Raw genomic sequence first — 22,018 nt, 5'->3', positions numbered from 1 at the left:
AATAACAAGTTTTATGGTTTTTTTAACTGCTTTTATGCAATATCAGGAGATAGAGTTTACAAAACAAATTATTTTTTGTTTAGTCATTCCCCTTGACAATTGTTTTTATTTTTAGTAAAAAAAAAAAAAAACAAAGGTCGGATTTTCTGTAGTAGGAGAGAGTAAAGATGGCTCTTTAAGCTGTAAATAGAGCTGACCCCTGAATTAGGATTGTCACAACCACTGTTCATGTATAGAAATGTTTAAGCAAAATCAACTTGTATGTTATTTGTAGACATTTAAAAGTCTTAAAGTATCTGAAACGTCTTGTACTTAAGTATGGAAATTACTGTAAAAATGGATGTACTCAAGTAATGTAATGAAAAGTACAAGTAAAAAGTAAAACAAGGCAAGTGTGAATGACATTTCTTATATTTTGGTAAACTTGTCAAATAAACTTAAAATAATGTACCCAACCAAGTGCAGACAAAATTAAACCTGCTAATAAATTGTTCCAGTTTTAATGAGTAGCACATGTTAATGGTTTGTGGTTTTGAACTTGCATGCCTTTCCTATATTCGTTAAATTTAGTCTAAATTGCTATCGCTATGGCTTCTGTCCCCCATTGAACTAGGGTGACCAGACGTCCTCTTTTTCCCGGACATGTCCTACTTTTCAGACCTAAAAAGATGTCCGGGGGGAATTTAAAAATTGTCCGGGATTTTGGTCAACTGCCTCAAACACATTACATAGCTTACAGTGCATTATAGGGCACGGCGCTGCGTGTCACGTAATCCCTGAGCCAACCTTGTTCTCACTAAATTATGATGCATAATATTTTAAACAATTGTTGAGCAATAAAATCTACATGTGTTAAGATGTTGGCTTTTTATGCAAAGAACTTCTCAACGCAGACCTTGTATTTTCTGCAAGTGGGAGGTCAGTTGTCCTGAAAAGTTTTAGTTACCTTAAACAGGTGTACATATAGAAGGAATCGTTTCTCTTTAGTAAGTACAGTTCCACACCTTTTTCCACTTAATAACTTTTCAGCTTCTATAGAAAGGAAATGGCAAAGAAAACTATGCAATCTGAGCCATTTGCATGTTTTAATTGCAAGCAATTGTTCAGTTCTTACCTCTTTGGTGCAGGTCTGAGCCACACAAAAAGTTTCTAAAGGTGGCACACAACCAAAATCATTTGTTTGTGGTTCATTTTATTAAGAACCCAGTTTTTTGTTTGGCTTTATGGCTTTTTTATTACTGTTGTAATACTTTATTTTTATGCCAAATGTTTTCAGCATCGCTCCATTTTGTTCTGAAAGCAGTTTGGGTCAAACTTGAGCTTGAAAGATGCTATAAACTGAAGCAGATTTAAGTTCTTTAGTTGCAAGCTATAATCCTTTATTTGAACTTCAAATGCTCGGCTGTGTCCAACGAGTATGCAAAACAAACTCCATCAATAGTTTCCTATTCAGTGCGGGTGCCATCATTAATGTCCGCTGGGAACAACAATTCTACAAAACAAACACATTTGAACGCAGCATTTGCCTTGTTGACAGAAACTCTGATGGGCCAAGTGCTGATGACCAAGCTGCCTACTTTTCCCTTTTATTCCCTCATTCACTCCATCTCTCTCCATCTCCCACATTGGCCCAATCAGGCTAATGAAGCTCACACTTCCTCCATCCCTTCCTGCTTGCTAAAGTGCCGATTGATTGGAGGGGTGGGAAAGCTTTTAACGAGGGAGGGGTGGAAGAGAAATAATTAGCACAAATGAGCTTTTCTGCAAACTCCCCCAATTTGGCTGTTCTCCTTCTGTTTATTTACTGACCCGGAGAACATTAGGGATTAACTCTCTGAGGATATGTTAACTTCTCAACGTCAGTGTGTAAATCAGCGTGATGCTGCCAATTTCTTTAATGCCACTTTTTGCGGAGCGATGATGTCTGAGCTCAAGAAACAAAGTGAAAAGTGACAGGAGAAGACGCAGTTCAAACTAACTAAATTGAGACACAAAAGGGACACTGGAGCATTCCTCGGACTACTGAGGCAATGAACCCTGAAAACTAAAACTTTTTACTTCAAAGTGAACATCAAGCCCGTTACTAAATGACCAGTAAACCACTTTTTCTGACAGTTTTTCCATGATTAACTTAGACAGTTCAGGACTGAACAAAAACTAGAGCAGCAGAAATGTATAAAAACCACACTGCTGTGTAGTCACAATTCCCTACAGGCTCCAAACTTCACCCATGGCAAAGACACAGACAGGCGAGGACAGAGTGGACCTAACGCAACCTCAGTGCAGCGAGAAACACTAAGGAACATGAGTGTTAGTGTTCACACACATCAAAAAAGCCAAGATACAAGAAAAGAACAGAAATCTAAGCAGAGATAAATCTCTGCAAGAATCAGTTTTTAAAAATGGGGCCCAAAGCAAACAACAGCAACATCTCTGAGCATTATTCATTTTTCTGTGATATTAAGGATTTCATAACAAATATTCAATTAAATGGAAAGCTCTACAGAAGACTGACTTTATAAAAACTACAGTAATCATAAGACAAGTAAAAATAATCATAACAGATTTGAACAAATTTCATAAAATGTGATGTTAACAATAAAAAAAACATGTGCAACAAGTGTTAATTTGGATGTGAGCAGAGGAGCTTACTAATCTCCATTTACACCTGACATCTTATTCTGTTGTGATCAAATCAGTATAACTGTGACTGAAAATAGTGACTAATTATTTTGGCCATAAAAATCCTTGGTTAACATAACTATGTAGCATATCGCTGCAGTATCTAACAGTATGTAATTTTTACAAAAATATGATTTTACATATTTGTTCAAACTATCACCGTGTCGTCACACTACAATATGAGACAGATAATCTCTTCACCTCCTTCCGTCTGAAGAAATGCACACTCCTGGTCAAAATCAACCAAATCAGAACTAGGCTCTGCCTCCGTTGTCTCCTACTTATTTGAGATTGAGTTAAAAAGGTCCAGAAGGGCAAGAGAGGCATCCATCTCCTCAGAGACGCTTTCCATCTTATTCCAGGGAAACCTACGATGATCTGTCAGGGAGTTCTGGGTCTTTTCTCCTAGTTAGACATGCCCGGAAAACCTCTAAAGAAAGGCATCAGGAGAGACTCTTGATCAGACGTGAACCATCTTCGCTCATTCCTTTTGATGCAGAGGGGCAGCTTCTCTACTCTCCAGCAATGATGTTTGACGAAGCTTCTCACCTCATTTCTAAGGTTGAATTGTCTGCTGCACTGCCAAGCCTGTATGATGTCATATCAAACATCAATACCCGTCATCTAGGGTCCGTCCGGCCAATAAAGGAAGCTGATGAAATCAGTTTCTTTGCAGGATCTTGTTTTTTCCATCACAACCAATATCTTTTGACCATACAGGAGGGTTGGAATCTAGAAAACCCAATAAATTCACAGCTGAACCCAAAGGCTTTTTCTTCACCATGAGCGACCAGAGCAAACCTTTTATTACTGCAGATGAGGCTCCAACCCCTTTATGCATCTATGGCTCCATCTTACCATCAGTCATGAACAAGACACTATGATATTTTAACTCATCTTGAGATAAAGATTCACAAACCTGAGCAAACTATTGACTCTTTAGAAGGAACCATGGCCTCAAACTTGGAGCAAAAAAATCATAAAACATTACTTTGGCCATTTTTCAGTCGCTGCTACATTTCAATAGAGGAATGCATCTCAGCTACCAACTAAGCACTTTGAAACATCTTGGAGGGAAAACAACTCACAATCAATGTAATTGTTTGGCTCATAACAGTTTGGGGAAATTCAGTGGATAAAGTACGGAGTTTTGGCTGCAGATCAACTACCTGGACTGTAGTATTCTTTTTTTTTGTCAGAAACAAAGAAAAACAGTCAGTTTCTCTGTAGGTTTGATTGATAAGTGCCTTTTAAAATGTCTTGATTGGATACATGTGTTGTTGAGAATGTCACCACCACCAGACCACCACACACACACTGCTCTGTCTCACAGCAACTAAATATAAACTTAAGATAAATAGGGAGGAGCTTTTTTTCTCTGGTAGGTCCAGAAGAGACTTTACAGGTGCTGCCTATGGAGTTACTTGCACTTGTTGTTGGTTCACTGCTCTGTTCTTCAGTTCCCAAAGGAATTATTGAAAGAAATCACCACCTCACCTCCTTTACCAGTGGGAGCCTGGATGATAATGTGCTTGAAAGACCCTGATTTTCTAATATCTCTGCTTGACGGCGTACAATAAGAGCTCATTTTAACACTATTTTTTAGGTTGTTATGTAATTCTGAAGGAATATTTTCTAAACTCCAGTAAGTTTGAGTATGTGGTTGCAAAAAACAACTTTTAAAAAATTACTTTTATATAAAAATACTAAACCATAAATATTCTGAGAATCCCTTAAACTCATTGACATTAAGACAGGTGGTTTAAGTCATAGTTTGTCAATTCCTGGCCAAAACAAGGATCAAAATTATAATCAACAAGCAGAATATGAAATGTAAAATCTAACAAAAAATAATGCCTGACCCAATAATTTACCCAATAAATATATTTAGAACTACTGATGCAATACAAATTTGCCTGGTGAAAAAAAAAAAAATACAATTTCCGCCTCACATTAGTCATTCTCCTATTAATCAGAAAACAAAAGCAAATCTAGAAATCCGCTCAACAGTCATTTCACACCTTTATGCTTTTACCTCTTTCACCTTTTATTAGATTTTGCATATCACAATGTAATTTATAGGCCTAAAGAAACCTGATGGCATTTTTATGTGACGAACCAGACAGTAACCCAGCAACTGCGTCCTATTTTAATGGATAGTAGAAAGAAGGAAATGTCAATTGTGTTGCAAGGGCTTTGTTGACAGAACATCATATTTCCTCTGAAACTGAATTTGCATCAGCAATGCCAATTTGCCTCTGTAAGAGCTTTTGTATACAAGCATTTGACAGGCGTGTTATAAGAAGCTAAGCTGCCCATTAGCAACTGCTCCACAAAACACCCAGTCAGCTCTTTGGGGCTACTGCTATAGGAACTGGAGCTAAGAAGGAGCAGTAACTACAGCAGGGAAAAACATTGCAGGTCACCAGGGATGTGTAACCTGTTCTGCTTCAGAAGAGCAGCATATGAGCTAACTTTACCTTTCAAGTAAACAGCACAAGTCCTGCTTAATTAAATTTTACAGATGTTAAAAGCCTGGCCGAGCGCGCCACCACAAACACACAAGACGCTGATAATTTTAGCACCTGTTCTAAGTTGTCCTAGAAGCCCGTGGTTTTCCTCTGCAAAAGCAAAGTCGGAGTGACATTTTGCATCTTGTAATATGAGCTCGTCCTAAGAGGAGCTGACAAGCGCTCTAGGGTGGATATATGGTAACTGCAGCAAATACGGAGACGGAGAACATACGCTGCAGGGCCTGCGAGACCTCAGCTGCAGGAGCAGTCTCTGTTTTGGGATTTCCAACAGAGCCTTAGACCCCTGTTACTACTAGTGAGGCAGGGTGGATCACAACAAGCAGCCTCCCCTGAGTGAAACCTTAGATAATTGACTTGGTGACAAACTGCCAGTGCCTGAAATACAGCCTTGAAAACATTCATTACTGACGGCAAGGAAAAAGTACTACATCTGGCTACAACTTGATTACCCTCTGAAAACAGCTACATGTGGATACTTTAAACAAACAGATTAACAGCTTAAACACAGAAATTTGGTGGTTTTCAGAATAAAAGACTCAATCCTTGACCTGATGCTTGAAAATCCTTCATAAAGTGGTTATGCATCCAAAATTACCATTGCATGTCCAGTTTTAATCCAGTAAACAAAGTAACTCCAGTGCAGGTGAACTCTAAGAACTTATTTCATTCTCACAAAGAGAAATTTTAACCAAGCAGCTGTGAAAGTAGGGCCGTCTGCCAGGCCAGTTTCTGGCGCTGAGAATTGCGATAAGCCCCAGTGACAAAGCCAGCTAAGAATCAGTGAAGCCTTCCAAAAGGAGTGTGACGCTGTGCTGCTGTAGAGTAATGCTCTCATAAGACGCTCTACCTGCAGAGCCAAGGGTTTGTAGGTTTTATCCTCTTAAAAAAAGCTGAAAAAAAATCACCAAACAGGATCAAAGAGCACATCCTCCCCTCTAGCTGTTCTGGTAGATGTCCTGCTGCTCGAGTCCATTTATTTATGGCTTCCCAACAGTCCGATACCTTCAAACCTGATAAACACGAAACCCTCTACAGCTCCTAGGTCATCATCCAGCATAAACCTCATAAGAATCAATGAAAGATCCTCCACCAAGAGATTTATATTTAATCACCCAAGTAAAAAAAAGAAACAGTAGGATTCAAATATTAATGCTCATCCCATTGAAACCTCCATCTATCCATCAAATATATTATTAAAAACTGGGTGCATACTGACAGATTTTCTAAATCATTGAATCTAAAAGATACTCTACCCTCCTTTTTAAGCAAAATAACTCTTTTGAAATATAAAAATTTTCTTCTAAGTGCTAATCTATAAAGTTTTAATTCAATCAAGGTTTGTATATCACTACTTCACAACAGGTATAATCTAAAGAGACTTTTCAAGACAAACAATTCCAATTTATTTGCAATTACAGTGAAGATAAAAGGTAAAGGTAATTTTATTTATATAGAACATTTTCAGAAACAAGGCAATACAAAGTGCTTTACAGGAATTAAAAGGAAATACAAACAAAATAACAAACCAAAAAAGAAGAAAAAGCTAATAATATTGATCCAAAGTAAATAAACTAGATATTCCTATTCAGGGTTGGTCGATAAGTATAAGTAAGTATTCTCTGGACTTTCTAAGTGTGCTCTAAATTTGTAAAAGTAATTAGTACTCCACAGTTTCAAAGTAATAATAAAAACTAAATGTTCCTGTTCTGGAATAATTTTTTCTGGAATATTAGTTCGTTCTAATTCTTTTTCTGGGTTGCAATAATAGGAGTCTCTCTGCACCTAAATACTGAGTACTCTACAGTTTCTAAATTATAAGCTAAAGAGTGACTAATAAACTAGAGCCTCTGGATTCCAAGTTTGTTCTAATTCCTTTTCTGGGTTAAAAGTGAGTACTACACAGTTTCTAAAAAGAACAAAAAAAAAAAGTTTTTTTTTTCTTTTTTAGTGTTAAGTTTTTGTTCAAGGAAGCACGATGTGACTTGCTGCCAACTTTACAGAACAGCCAACTTAAACTTTTTAAAGTAAAATACACTTTGAATGGTAGAAGAAAATGTTAACTACCCAGTCAAATATTTTACTGGTCACTAATTTATTGTGTCATAGTTGTGTCACCAATGCGGGAGTGCAGACAGAGACACGTAAGAAAGCTTGAACTGGTACACAGTATTTCTAATGAAAAACATAATTAGTCAATCACAAACAAATTAAAAACAACTAATCAAAATCAGATTCTTCAAGAAAAAAAATTTACAAAAGCAAACTAAAGGGCAAGCAAGAACATCATATGGATATGAACATTTGAATTTGCAAGTTTAGGAATATTTAGTGCACATGGTACTACATTGTTTTTTTTCGTCATTGTACAATTTTAGGCCATGTAGAAAAACTTCATATCGCATCTTCCTCAATAAAACTGCTGCAGAAAACAGCCAGCCAGAGTCACAGTCTGTTTCCTGCCAGCAGAAAACAGACTCTGTGATTTCAATGGAAGTCATGGCGACTTCAGGTCTCTTTGGGTTAATAAAAGCTTAAAATCAAGCACAACAATGAGTTTATGTTATCAAATATCATAGCACATGTCAAGAACAGTACATGTCAGCTGACTGGTGATTCAGACACATTTTATTTTATTCATAATAGCATCTAAAGCAACAGTTCAGTGGTAGAAATTGAATACTGTTGTTCAAAATGGAAATCTGCCCCTGTAACTTGTAGAGTGATGAAATTTTCCCACCACTTCCAAAACTGTAAATCCATTTTGCATGTGGCAGGTGAAATATTCCCACACTGACTAAAGTTTTAATCTCCCTTCTTAGTAAGAAACTCATCAATGGCCTTGAGAGAGAGAAACCCTGCACAATACCTGATAAAGGTTTACTGTAAGGATGAGTTTTGGGTCATTTGTGATGATTTGCTATGTTAACTGTCCTCTTTCCACTGTATTATGTTCGCTATTAAAGGATGTTTGGTGATCTGAAATACATGAGCATTAAAATAAAGTAAAAACAAATCATTCTGGTTGATAAAACACACCATGATAATTTTTTGTGAAATGCAAACTGTCTGCGACAGACTAATGTATTTAGGAGAATTTCAGGGTTAGATATTGTACACTGCTGTCCTTCTGCTGCATTACTATCTGACTCTTACTGTCCATCAGCATACCAGCGCTGCCACCTGTCCGTCCATCTCTGTTTTCGAGGTTTCTTATCAGCAAGGGAGGTTACAGCACAGTCCAGAAGACACTCGAGCTCCCATCCTGTCTGTCACCTGCCGTCCGGCTCTAATCTTGCATCTCTCAGCTGTTGCCACGCTGAGAGGGATTCCAGTGCCAACCAACAGCTTTATCTCTGACCAGCAGAGGAGAGACCCTATCTCCTGCCCACACATACAGTACATATGACAGCACACCTGTGCCGAAAAAAAGACAACTTCAACGGACAAAACCCGAAAAACACACGTGAACAGATCTGCACACAAACACAGAGGATAAGACGTAAAGTTCTAGATAAACTCAGGAAACATTCAAACAGACTCTAAATTGTAACCATGACAAGTGGTATTGAGATAGGACCAAAATATTATTAATCACTTGACAGTGCATGGTTTAATTTTAAGGACAGATTTTTATAGTCTGGCTTGAAAGATTTATCAGCGTACTCTGGTGCTGCTTTTCCTTCCACTGAATAAAAAGAGGACATCACAGTGAGTTTCAGAGAGGAGGCACTTTATCTGTTTTAAACCATTTTCAATTACACTGTAGCTTTGCTTTTCTGCAGAGGAAACTTGACCGAAAGTTGACTATAAAGCGCAAGTGAAGAACAGGATCTTTGTAGGTGAAAATGCAACTCAGTAGAGCCAAGCAAATTTGCATTTAATCAGTCTGAAAAAAGGTTTTAATGCAGAGTTAGTTGGAGAGACGTGAAGTGAGTGTAAGCACGCACACACTCGCTCTAAGAACTCATTTCTCCAACGACATTTCATTGTGCAATCCATCTTAATCAGCGAACCCATCAGAGACAATATATCCTCCCCTCCATCTCCATCTCCATCTCCAGACGGAGTGATTGAGGGGTGTAAAGAGGAGGATGTTTCTGCCCACTGTCTCCTCCCACCCAAACGGTCCCCTCCACCCTCCTTACCAGGACAGCTCTTAAGTGCTTGTGGGTTTTTATGTTTGTAGTGTTTTATAGTAGTGGGCCGAAGCCAGGGGCTGTAAAAGTGTGGAATGAGGTAGGGGGTGGATGGAGGGAGAACGGGGGGCAGAGGACGTAGGAGGAAGAGCTGAGAGTTACTGTAAATCCGATCTTTATAGAACGAGACGCAAACAACAAACAGGAGGAGAGGAGGTCCATTTCAATCATTTGAAGGAGGAGGTCGAAATTCTATTCAAATCTTTTTTTAAATTTTAAAATGTAAAGTTACTATCCGGTTGTTTTAAATCATATTGCAATCAAAAATATACATAGGCAGTAGTAAAAGACCTAAACAAGATATGGAATAACCGGTGGTTCAGTTTAGTAGTAATACTTTCATAACTCTATTGGGAAAAATGTCTGCCCTTTTCTGCAAATGGAAGCCTGAAAGCTGATGCGTAGCCTGCAGCCGGTGGTTCATTTTACAGATAGATGCTGTAACACAAAGCGTTTTCCCAGGATTTACTTACATTGTGATTACACAAAGAAAAAAAAAAACATCTCCAACAGCCAACTTTATATGTCTTTTAACTATAAAGCACAGCTGACTGACAGCATCCAGCAACAGGTGGAAGAGGGGGAGTCTGTCCTCCATACAGCTGGAGCAAATCCCAGCATAGTCATTTGGTAGTCGCAGACAGGTTTTTATCCTTAACAAGTGTTCCAAGTGTTTAAACCAAACACTTGGATACAAAAAATGGTTGCGGTATCAAAATGCTACACTTTTTTAAACTACAAAAAGCAGTCTGTGTTATGCTTCCTTTGTTACTTTCTTGATTTTTGGTGCTCCTTTGGTCTGAATCAGATTGCATCCATGTATTTATTACTGTGGTGCTCGTCTCTGTATCTGTGTGTCAACTTCTCTCTACCAGCAGCCACTGGAAGCCTCCTTTTCCCAACCTTCCCACCAGTCTGTCAGTATTACATATAATTGGCCACAGTTGGCTTCAACTGAACGCTTGCTGCCTTAGGGGCTAAATGATGCTTCAAGGCCTTTCTGAGGAGCCAAAGAAAATCCACAACACTCCCCTCAACATGTCAAAAACCAAAGGAGCTGTCTTGGAGGCTGTTTAAGCAAGAGTTTTGCTGTTAAGATTTGCAAAAAATCTAACTCCATCTCCATGCGATGCCGTCTCTCAATTCAATGTCATCCCAATTCAAAGTGCGACTGTCACCCAAAGCCTCTTAGTCAATCAGTTAGTCACTGTGGAAAAAGGTCGCCCTCGTAGCCAACAAAGCAGCCACATACAAAGTCAGTTGGACAGCCAATCAGTCAGATAGAAAAGGATGTTCAGACTCTCCTGCCCAAAGCCGTTTTCAGGCTAACCTGTACCTGCTTGTTGCCATGGCAATGCAGAGCAAGATTTAAATACAAGCTTGTGACCTCTCCCCGTCTCTCTTATCTTCTTCTTTCCTCTCTCCCTGACTCCTCTCTGGGTTTTCTCAGCCAGAGAGAGTGCCGACTCTCACGCTTCGGCTCTCAGTCATCACTCCTCCGGTGTTGTGGAGTTTTTTGCGCCTTCCTACTCTCACCTTGTTTCGTCCTCTCTGCAAAACAGCGCTTTACTAGCCGTTTCGTCTTGTTAATTCCATGCAACTCCGAGTCCTGCAACTCTGTTAAAAACCCTGTAAAAAAGTACAGCCCAATACAAACTCGCCTCGCCAGACACACGCAGACTGTTACTTTTTGTGTAAACACTCATAATTACCTAAATATTTGTAGGCAGAGTCACAAGTACACACAAACAAAAAACCAATAACTCCATAAACGGGAGTCAACGATCAACATGTTTATTAGATGCTGGCACAGCATACGCCTGCTGACAGTCAGCTGCCAATAAAAATCTATCATTTTGTAGCTGAAGGCTCATCATCAGGCATTGTTTAGGCTGGTCTGCCCTTCTCTCCCCTGATACAACGCCTGTGCCAAAACACAGATTAAATTTCCCCCAAATACTAAAAGTATCTCAGAGGAGACGCTTCCTGGAATAATAAGCCAGTGTTTGGCTCCATCTAATGGTTATCAGTATGGATTTAATCCCACTTTCAGGCCTCCTGAAACCAAATGAGAGATAATAAATATTGCAACTTAAATGAATGATTGCAACACAGACACATGAGGATTTCAAAAGCATTGCATATTCTGCCATCTTAAATTCTGAATGTGCTTCCATTCATAAAAGTTTAAAGTCACATCCTATTTAAAGAGACAAATATTCCTCAATCGGGACTTTTTTTTTTTTTTTTTTTACCAGAAAGCTGCAATAAAACAATTCAGACATTTACAACTGTTTAATTGTTCCTATGCACTGAAGCTTCTCATGTCCTCAAATTTTAGATTCAGTTTGTTTCTTAGGTTGAATCCAAGGTTCCTGCACAGTTTGTCCATCTATAAGTTCCAGCCTTTTTAAAATATGAAATACTTTAGTTTACTAAGATATCACAGTGTACTTGTACAGAAAACAGATTTTAAATGTGGAATCTGCAAAAACCAGAAAGCAGAGGGATGGAAGGAAACGAGGAAGAAAAAAGGGAGGACAAAAGAGGGGAACTAATGAATGAAACAGAAAGAGAAAATACACAAGGAAGGAAAGAAATGACCAGGGCAGAAATAAAAGAAGAAAAACAAAAAAGAAGGAAAAAAGGCAGGACAAGCAGAAGGAAAAAGTATGAACACAAGAAAGAAAAATTACAAGGAAAGAAAGAAAAAGCACATTAAGAAAAGAAAAAAGGGTACAAGATAGAATGTGGGTAGAGCACATTCCTATCTTGTACCCTACACAAGATAGAGCACAAGATAGAGCACAAGACATTAATAAGGGGTAGGATGCAGAGAGACTAAAGGATGGAAAGAATAAAGGACATCAGAAGGAAGGAAGGAAGAAAGAAGGAATCAAGGCAGGAAGGAAGCAAGGAAGGAAGCTTTATATAATAGGGTAGGGAATGAAGCCAGGAGGTGAAAACAGTGATCTTCAAAAACTAAAGCAAAGTTCAGTCAAGCATAATGACTCTGGATTATAGATAAATGAAAACAGATAATGTCAGTTTTGTTCTCTTCATTAGCAGCTTAAAGGTCAAACATCATTATATTTTAGATGGTGATATTTGACCTAAAATCCTTGCAACTATCAAGCATACATAAATCAGTACTGGCCTTTCCATTGATTTTCAAAGACAAGACCTTCATGGAGGAATCTAAGCACACTCCATGAATTACCAATTTTCTGCCTCAATTTAATAAACTCCAGTCATTGTGAAGGACTTTAGATTTAATGTACTTTACAACATTTCTTTAATTCATTGAGACTTACAGACATTAGTTACTGCATATTTACCCTGAAGTACAGCATTTCAATCAGACTGGAACCTGGACTTTATCTGGATCTCTGAAACAGATTGATCTTTTTCATTTTCAGTTATTTTATCACAGATTCACTGCTGTGTTTGGGATCATTGTATTTTTTCATCACCATGTTTGGTCCAAGCTTGACAGATGGCCTCACATTTGACCTCCGATCCTATAAATTAAGATGAAAAACACCATCAACCCAGCACTGTTCGTGCTGTGCCATCTAGCCAAAAGTTAATATTTCCGTCTCATCTGTCCAAGCGACATATTTCCAGACATTTTGCAGTTCATTCAGAGGCAACTTGCAAACTTATATTGTTTGAAAAGAGAGGAAAGTCCAAGCAACTCTTCCAGACAAGCCAAGCTGCTTTAAACAAGCCAACTGAGACCTAAATAGTCTGACATAGTAAGGCAAAGTCAATCCAAAGAATATATCCTACATATGTTTTCCACTTGAATTGACAATAATGAAAACTTTTTTCCTAACTGTAAATTTAAAAACCTAAGGAAGAAAAACATTTTGCTGCCAGCAAGTTTGTGCCACCAGCATTGACTTCTTTTCCCCATCAACCCCAAGCTGGTTGCAACAAAAGTGACAAGAGATCAACTTCATACAATCAGCTCTGCAAACTTTTCACCAACTGGCATCAAATGATATGACTACATTGTACTATTGTATTGAATTGGATTGTATGCAACTGGGTCCACCAAGGTTGCTCTTTGCCACTGATCTTGTTCATAACTTTTAGGGACGAGATGAAAATCAGCATCTTCAAATCCAAGACAATGATCTTGAGCCAAAAAGCAGTAGAGTGCCCTCTACAGGTGAAGGAGATTAAGTATCTCTGGGTTTTGTTCGCAAGTGAGAGGAATATGGAGCAGGAGATTGATTGGCAGAATGATGCGACCAATGTATTGCTTGTCGTGATGAGGAGAAAAATAAGACGAAAGGCGAAGCTTGGAATTTACCAGTAGATCTACATTCTTACCCTCATCTATGGGTCAACCTTTGTCCATCTGCTGGTTTTAACGGATTGCTTTTTCCTCAGATGTTTTCAACACACACGCACACGCCCCCGTGCGCACACACACACACACACACACACACCAAACTAGATGATCTTTTTGCTATGCACACAGAATGCTTTTCATCCAACTAATTAATATCATCACTGCTATGTCCTTGTTTATTTGCACGTCTCATTCGTCCTCTAAAAACTGGCTCCAAAGAACTTTGCTTAAAAGCCTGCGCTCTGATGCAGGCTTTAGAAATGTAATGTATTTTTGACCAAAGCAAAGATTTGCTCAAGAATGAGGAAGCTGTGACAATTTGGGAAAAGACGGAGCACATCTCTTTCTACCTTAGGATTTCAAAGCATGTTCAAGTCTAATCAATGTCTCTCTTCACAATTTTTTTTTTCAAATAAGTCTCTTCAAACATCTTTCCCTTTGAGAATTCATGAAAACCCTCCATGAGCTTCAATTTCTCAATCTACTTCTTCAAAACTTTTAAGATATTGGAAAAGACAAAATATGCAGTACTTTTTATTGAACATTTAGAAGATGCAGATATAAGAGATTTCCACTTCTCATCAAAATCTGATCTGTGTGGTGGAGGCAGAAATGGTTTATCTTATTGGTCATATATTCTTAACTGAAATTAGAATTTTGTTGATGTTTTTATGAGCTACTAGATACATAAATTTCCCCCAGGGATAAATAAAATATCCATCAATTTCACTGGCGTGAAATTTAAGCTTCTACTATTCATTCCAAGCTAAACAGTCCCTTGTCACATTTATATTGAAATTCTTTGGTATTTTTTACCAGCCCTATACAGCAGTTCTGTTGTTCTCACTTTCTTCAGTAGGGTACTCAAATTAGTTGAAAGAATATCTTGAACACTCTGCAGATAATCACTTGAAAGCCTCTGGCTGTTCTACCAACACGCTGAAAATACATTATGCACATAATTACAGCTCAGACACCGCTCACAGATGTTTCCTGCAAAATTTATGCATATGCCCATAAACGCACAGCCAGGCTAAATACTGCTGGAACCTTTTAAATTCATAATGCCTTTTATATTTCTCCCTTTTGTGTTTTTCAAAATGTTAATTCCTGTACATTTTAGGAAACAATGGTGAAAGGAGAAAAAAAAGGGATTTTATTTTATGATGCAAGAAAATGATCATTTTTCATGTAGAGTGGCTGAAATTGTGCACAGACCTGTCTAAAACAAAATAGAACAACACCCATACCTGCATTGACAATGGCATCTATCTCCAGCTTGGTTATGTCACCACTGTACACGGAAATCTTCTGGTCTAACGTTTCATTCCTCAGGTAGCGACTCGACTTAGAGGCACCTGAGGACAGGAGCAAACACAGCCGGGCTCAGCTTGGTTTGCAACAGAAAATCTCTATGAAAAACAGGGATCAGCAGCCAGGTAACTGTGACACTGGAAGCATGTGAGCTCCCTCTAGTGGTATCTTCAATTTTTGTCATGCAATTTACAGATTTATCACTTATTTAAATAGGAGGTTTATACAGCCACATGCAAGATTGGCTCTGTCACAAAGCCCTAGGCTGTTCACAGTCGCCTTGAGAGAAACTGAAGGACCGATTAGGACAATTTATCACCAGAGACGGAAGATAAATCTGTTCTGAAACAAGTAGAGGAAGAAACCTGCGTGGCTTAAAATGAGACATTTAATCTGTCATGTTCAAAATGTCTTCTTTAGAGAGAGAGAACACAAGGCCTTCCATGCTGTAAAGCAACTAATTATATTTATTCCAGTTACATTTTACTTGAGTAACTTCAAGGATTATAGGAGTCAATTTACTCTCTCTACTTTTTACTTCTACTTGAGTGATATTTTGAAGTATAATTACTTTTACCTGAGTATAATTTCTGGTTACTCTACTCACCTCAAGTTGCTTCACTAAATGAAGAATAATCACGTTTTAACCAAAATGTACCAACCACATACTAACAGTTTATGTTGACCTGAGACTTCTTGTTTCTACAAAATCTCTCATGTTATTTTCTATGTCCTGGTCATGATGTGTCATGACCAGCACATAGGTCATGACACATGACCTATGTGTCAACGCTGTATAAATGTTGTTTATACAGCTTATAGTGTTTAAACACTATACGCTGTCACTGGAAGTTCTTTGCATTGCTGACGCATATAAATAACTGTAATATTTCAAGCATGTTAAGATTACTGTTATACAAAAATGTGTCTTTTACATTCCTTGTTCATGTGTGTGACTTTATACTTCTATCATGTTCAAAATAAATAAATAAAAACTGTTGTGGAAAAGAGGGATTTGGTGTGTTTCAATTGCCAGATTTTGATATTTTGTAATTACGTAATTTATGTTTTACTATTTTTTTAAACTATTTAATTGTAGTAAATACCATAATTGGCATATCATTTTACATTTTTGTTCATAATCAGTTAGAGCTTGAGAACCCTTTTTAGCAAATTCATTTTTACTCCTACTGGAGTATTTTTTATTTTTACATTTTACTGCTACGCAATTAAAAGTATGTTGCAGTACAACTTTTGTCTACCCATCTCTGAACAGCATTAAATCACATGCCCATTTTAGTATGGTTTGATCCCCTGCTAAGAATCCTTTTTTTTTTTTAGGAATAAGCATCTTAATCAACTTAAATATTTGTTTGTTTATGTATGATTTTGGTTTTTAAAAAGGTTGTCACAGTATTTTGTAATTTTATGTTGGTATTAAAAGTTGTTTCTAATTCGTGGAAAGAATTTCATCGCCACCACTGCTTCACCGCTCTGAGTGACGCAGATGTTGACAGATGTGGGATGTCTGACCTGCTGTGGGAGTCCACACTGGAATGTCACCCAACGGCACCGAGCCAGAGGTTCTGTAGTAGCCGCGCCTGTCCTTCACGGACAGAGACAGCAGGAAATCTAGGGAAAAGAAAGAGAAGAAGGTTATAATCTAACAGGAAATCTTCCTAACCTCCTTAACCATTCCATATTATTTTATATAATTATTATTATTAGCTTCAATGTGTTTTACTGAGATTTTAGGTGCTAGACCAACATAAAGTAGTGTATAGTCCTGAGAATGAAATAATGAAAAGCATTTGAAAGGCTTTATAACTTACAATCTGAAAAGTGTGGAGTAGATTTAATTACTGCTGCTTTTACTCTGTTACCTCAAAATACTCTACTTTCCAACTTTGCATAATCTACCGTTATTCTTGCCATTAATTTCATATGTACTCTGTTTCTTAATCTCCCCATAAAGAGATTAAGCTGAGCTACTGATTCCAACAACTTCTTGTTCTCTTCCTGCAGATGCTGCACTTGATAAGGTGTCTCTCCTAGGTAAAATCATTGGTAGTATACCTTATTTCCGTCCTACACACTCTACAAATGGCACAGAGCTTATCTGTTACAATGACCTTTTCAGTGCTGATTTAGAGCTAAGATTAAAATTAAATGTGTGCAGTGAGCTGTAAATCTGACTATTGGATTGATTTGACTATAAAATTACTTGCATAAATTGGGATAGATGTTTTTGTAAGGTGCTACACATTTTTAAACTGAATCAAACTGATTATATTTAGGGTCTGAATGCAAATGCATGCGACACTTTTCAGAATAATATGCTTAATTATACTTTGCTTGTTATGTTGGTCGATAAATAAAATCCACAAAAAAATCAATTTTATGTCTGTAGTTGTACTGAGTGCAAAACATGGGAAAGATTTAGGTGGTGTGAATACTTTTCTAATGCGTTTCAGAAACTGAAAAAAAAAAACATTCAGAGCAAAGTAAAGCTTCATGTAAGATAAACTGAAAGTAGCTTAAGTAGCAGTTATTTTAAATCAATAATCAATCTCTTATTTCGACACAAAAGGTCCATAGTAAACAAAAAAAGAAAAAAACAAAAAGGATATACAGTCACTGCCCAATAAATGATGACGCCAATGTTTCACAATCTGAAAAAATCTCGCTGTACTAAAACGATGCTATAATTGTATGACACGGATATCTACACACTACGAGATCTGAGGCGCTGACTGGGACAGCGTTATGTCAACATGTGCTGGCACTGCTCATCTAACTTTTAGGAGCCTCAGCCTTTGTATGCCACATAAAGTTTGTGCAGGCTACTTTTTTTATATCTTCGCCATAGATGGGCTGTGTAAAATGAAGTACAAAAAACTTTAAAAAGAGCTACCTTCACAGAGGATGAACACATACCAAACTTTCTGATCAAAATATTAGCCTGTGCATACATCATGCAATACTGCCTACGAATGTCACGATCATCAGATAGGTCATCAGTTATGTAATGTCCCAGATATTTAATTTCATTGCATATATTGAGGACAATGCCAGATAAAGAGAAGTCAGGGGTTATCAGATGCTTATCTGCTCTACTTCTAACAATCATGACATTGCTTTTCTTAGCGTTATATTTGACATCAAAATCACATCCATATTGGGAGCAGACCCTTAGTAATTGTTGAAGGCCAGCACTATATGGGCATAAGATTACCAAATCATCCGCATACATTATGTGATTGATTGTGCGGTCACCAACTACACAGCCTGTTTTACAACAATTCAGGCGCTTTGATAGTTCATCCATATAGATGTTAAAAAGGTAAGGGGACAATATACTTCCCTGCCTTACTCCATTACCAACATTAAACGAGTCAGACAATGAGTTACCCCATTTGACATACATTAGTTGATGACCATACCAATAGACCATTATTCTAATTAGATATTTGGGTACACCTCTGCTTTCTAACTTGCAGAACAATTTTTGATGATTCACGCGATCAAATGCTTTAGAAGCATCAATAAAACACATAAATACTGTGGTGTTGCGCAAATTATACAAATCTAAAATCTCCTGTAGCACAAAAATACACATGTCTGTACCATGTTTGGGTTTAAAACCGAATTGATTATCAGAGGTCAAAAGAAACTCTTCCAGCCTATTTAGAAGGACTCTTTCAAAAACTTTCGACAAACTACTAGCTAAAGCTATGGGTCGGTAATTCTCCAAGGAGCTAATCTTACCCGCTTTGTCTTTAATAATGGGTACCAAAATGACAGATAACATTGATTTAGGTAGCAGACCATGTACTAGACAGCCAGTGAAACACATAGAGAGTAATGCACAGAGTTTTTTACTTGCATTTTTCAAATGCTCAGTGGATATGTTATCCATCCCACAGGCCTTATTGTCTTTCAGTGTCATAATTATATGATATATTTCTTGTGGGGATACAATCACATTCTCATTACTGTGAATGCTTCCTATGTCAGAAATGTCACTTTTGACACAATTAAACAGCGCACTGTAGTGCTCTTTCCATAACTGAGTGATTTCTTTTACACCAGTAACACCATCAATAGTAGATGGAAGTGACGTTTTACAGTTATTTACTTTCTTTATTTCTTTCCAAAAGTCCTTAACATTATTATTTCCTAACTTTCTAGCAAGAGAGTCAGACCTCATAGTATTTTCACGTCTCCTTATGAATCTTAAAAAATGTTTAAAATTAGCATTTGCTTGTTTTTTGTATTCAAACAAGGGGCCATGTCTCTGTTTACCTGCATCGACCCATGCTTTAAGAGCCCTTCTGGCCTCTGCATGATGTTCTTTTACATAGTCGTTCCAACCCGGCTTGGTGCTATGCAAGATGGATTTTAGAAAGGCAGCACATACTAAAATATAAAAATAGGGAACCCTGCTTAATACGAAGCTTAAAACTGCTAAGTTGACTGTCTACTGGGTTTTATACATTCTTATTTATCAAAAACTTATTACAACTTTTTGTACCAGCTGACAGTAGGTATTTTTGTCTGAAAACTCTGTAAAATCGTGAAGAATTATTCCCTGCCACTGCTGGACATTCTCACCCTTGGCTTCCTTCCAGTCACTCTCAGCAGAGTCCAGGTTAATTTTTAGAGGCATGGCGGTTAAAACTCCAGTGTGGAGGGCCTGTACCAGAGCGCCTGTGCCCACTCCGAGGGCAGCACCTAGGGCAAACTTGCCCAGCCAGCCTCTCCTCCCCCTTGGTGAAGAGGAACCGTTAGTCTGGCTGGATTTGCGAAGCGCCGCTGCAGTGGTGGAGAATCTGTCACCTCGGACTGCGGCGTTAATATGGCTTCGTACAGGACTCGTTACTCCCGTCCCTCTGAGCTGGGGGCTACCCGGAGGTAACAAGTGCCTGAACTTGACACCGGATGTTTGGAAGTCAGCTCGGATAAGGGACAGAGCGCTGCAGGGCAGGGCTCTGATGTGTGAAACTCGAGCTGACATTAGCACTGCCATGTGTAGGTAACACCAAGCAGACAGCAAAGAGTTGGGTTTCAAAGTTGAAAGTGTCGGACACACTGCTGTTAGCTTTCACTTTCGATACAAACACACCCCTCACCGCAAAATCACATGTGCCATTTTTGTTTCGGAAGTTAACGTGTGGAATGTACCATCAACCAGGGGTGTTCCATGATCATCACTAACTGATTAAAATCAAGAAATATTAATACCTGCTGTATATTTCGGATTCTGGTATTCATAATAAAAGAAAAGAGTGATATCTCAAATAAATTTAATATTATCAGCGCTGTGTTTTATTATCTGTATATCCCATAATCGAGTGAAAATGGAAGAGTCGAAGCTAACGGTCACAACTCAGTGTGAGCTTTACGGCTGTCGGAAATTACACATTGAGGTAAAACAATGGCCGTTTGTATGTAACGGTGTTCTGACTACCTGTGCTACAGATTTTCCTACCGTAGCACGGATAGATAGATATGTCTATCTGTCCCGTGATGTTTACAAACCGAAAACTATAACAGGCTGTGTTAATGTTAAATATTGTCGCTGGATAACATTATTTGAGTGACGAGACTGAAGTGGAAGAATAGGAGTTATGCTTAGCATAGCATTGGAACAATTTATATACACACGGCAAAAAACACAAAACTATCACTTCCTTCATCAGAATATCCTGTCCGTTTAAAACGAAAAACTATCCCAGATGTTTGCACTAATCCTTTTATGCTCCGTAACAGTGACCTGCTCAATCCGGTGGACACATTGTGGCCACGCTTCATTTGATAATAGACTGCCATACAACGTATTAAAGCGCAAAAAATAGCTTGCGGTGAACTGTATTTGATTTTGTCGATGTCTGTGTTTAATTTAATTTCAATAAATACCTGTTTCACCCGTCTGATAGTGTTTCACTCATACAAATACCTATTTGAAATATTTTTTAAAAGGGAGGATATTCTCATAACACTGTGCACCTGAAACGATAGGATTTAATATACACTAATATTGCATCGCTATCACAGCTTCAATGTCTCACATAATATCGCTACCATGCTCTATTTAGCGCACAAGTAATTCATCTGTTGGTTTAGGGGTTTCTTTAAGGACGACTGTTGACAGACAAGATATGAGAGCAACAATGAGCATCTCCATCAATCAACAGCCGTTACAGCACTGGATTCTCTTTGACCTGCTTCAAAATAAATATTTACAACTTGGTACAAACAAATTAATCCACCTTAGCTCACTTCTAGCACACAAACAATTATAGCAGCACTGTTGGTGGTGCTTCTAGCTTTTACTCAAAATGAAATAAATCAAGTATTTGTTAAACGGGTCTGTAACACATCGTCCTGCTATCAGAGAGCTGCTCTGTTTTTCAGAGAAGGAAACATTTAAAACCCATTACATTATAGCAGTAAACTGTCATGTAGTAGAAGCATGTATTCTGATTCCTGGTTCAATACAAACACAAGTTTCAGACAAAATGGGAAGATTTCTGAATTAAAAGGTCCCGTTCAATCAATTTACTCTATAAATGTAACAATCAAAAGCCAAATAACAAACTCATATGGTATTTTAAGACTCAAAATGCACATTTCACTTTACCCTGACTCAGAGCTGTTGAATATAATAATTTCCGACTATGAGCTGATCTCATTCATTTTGCAAAATTTTTTTGTTGGATAATAAATTAAGGAACAAAAAAGAAAATCTGAAGAGCCGCTTTGAAGCCAAAAGAGCTGACTCTTTTTAGTGATCCAAGCCAAAAGAGCCTGTTTTCTAAAAAGAGCCAGAATCCCCATGTTGCCCTGAGCACCTCTCACTTCCCCGAGCTCAGACAGGTGGTCAGTCCCACAGTAACTTGATTCAGAAAACCTCACCTGCACACAGA

General features: G+C 38.0%; 1 protein-coding gene across 3 annotated transcripts in view; it reads right to left on the bottom strand.

Moving 5' to 3' along the window:
- Nucleotides 1-20,247, bottom strand: part of macrod1 (mono-ADP ribosylhydrolase 1) — a 181,108-nt gene extending 160,861 nt beyond the window's left edge. For all 3 annotated transcript variants that reach the window (XM_032554728.1, XM_032554727.1, XM_032554729.1), the window contains exons 1-3: nucleotides 19,704-20,247; nucleotides 16,623-16,721; nucleotides 15,026-15,133 (exon numbers count right to left, since the gene is read on the bottom strand). In XM_032554728.1, the coding sequence (XP_032410619.1) occupies nucleotides 15,026-15,133; nucleotides 16,623-16,721; nucleotides 19,704-20,118 (622 nt within the window). In that variant the 5' untranslated portion in view covers nucleotides 20,119-20,247. The remainder of the gene's footprint in view (nucleotides 1-15,025; nucleotides 15,134-16,622; nucleotides 16,722-19,703) is intronic.
- Between the last annotated feature and the right edge of the window lie 1,771 nt (nucleotides 20,248-22,018).

Source organism: Xiphophorus hellerii, chromosome 23 (genome assembly GCF_003331165.1).
Source record: "Xiphophorus hellerii strain 12219 chromosome 23, Xiphophorus_hellerii-4.1, whole genome shotgun sequence".
Classification (NCBI taxonomy): Eukaryota; Metazoa; Chordata; class Actinopteri; order Cyprinodontiformes; family Poeciliidae; genus Xiphophorus; species Xiphophorus hellerii.
The sequence above is the reverse complement of the archived record's forward strand: the minus strand, read 5'-3'. Positions and strand labels throughout refer to the sequence as shown.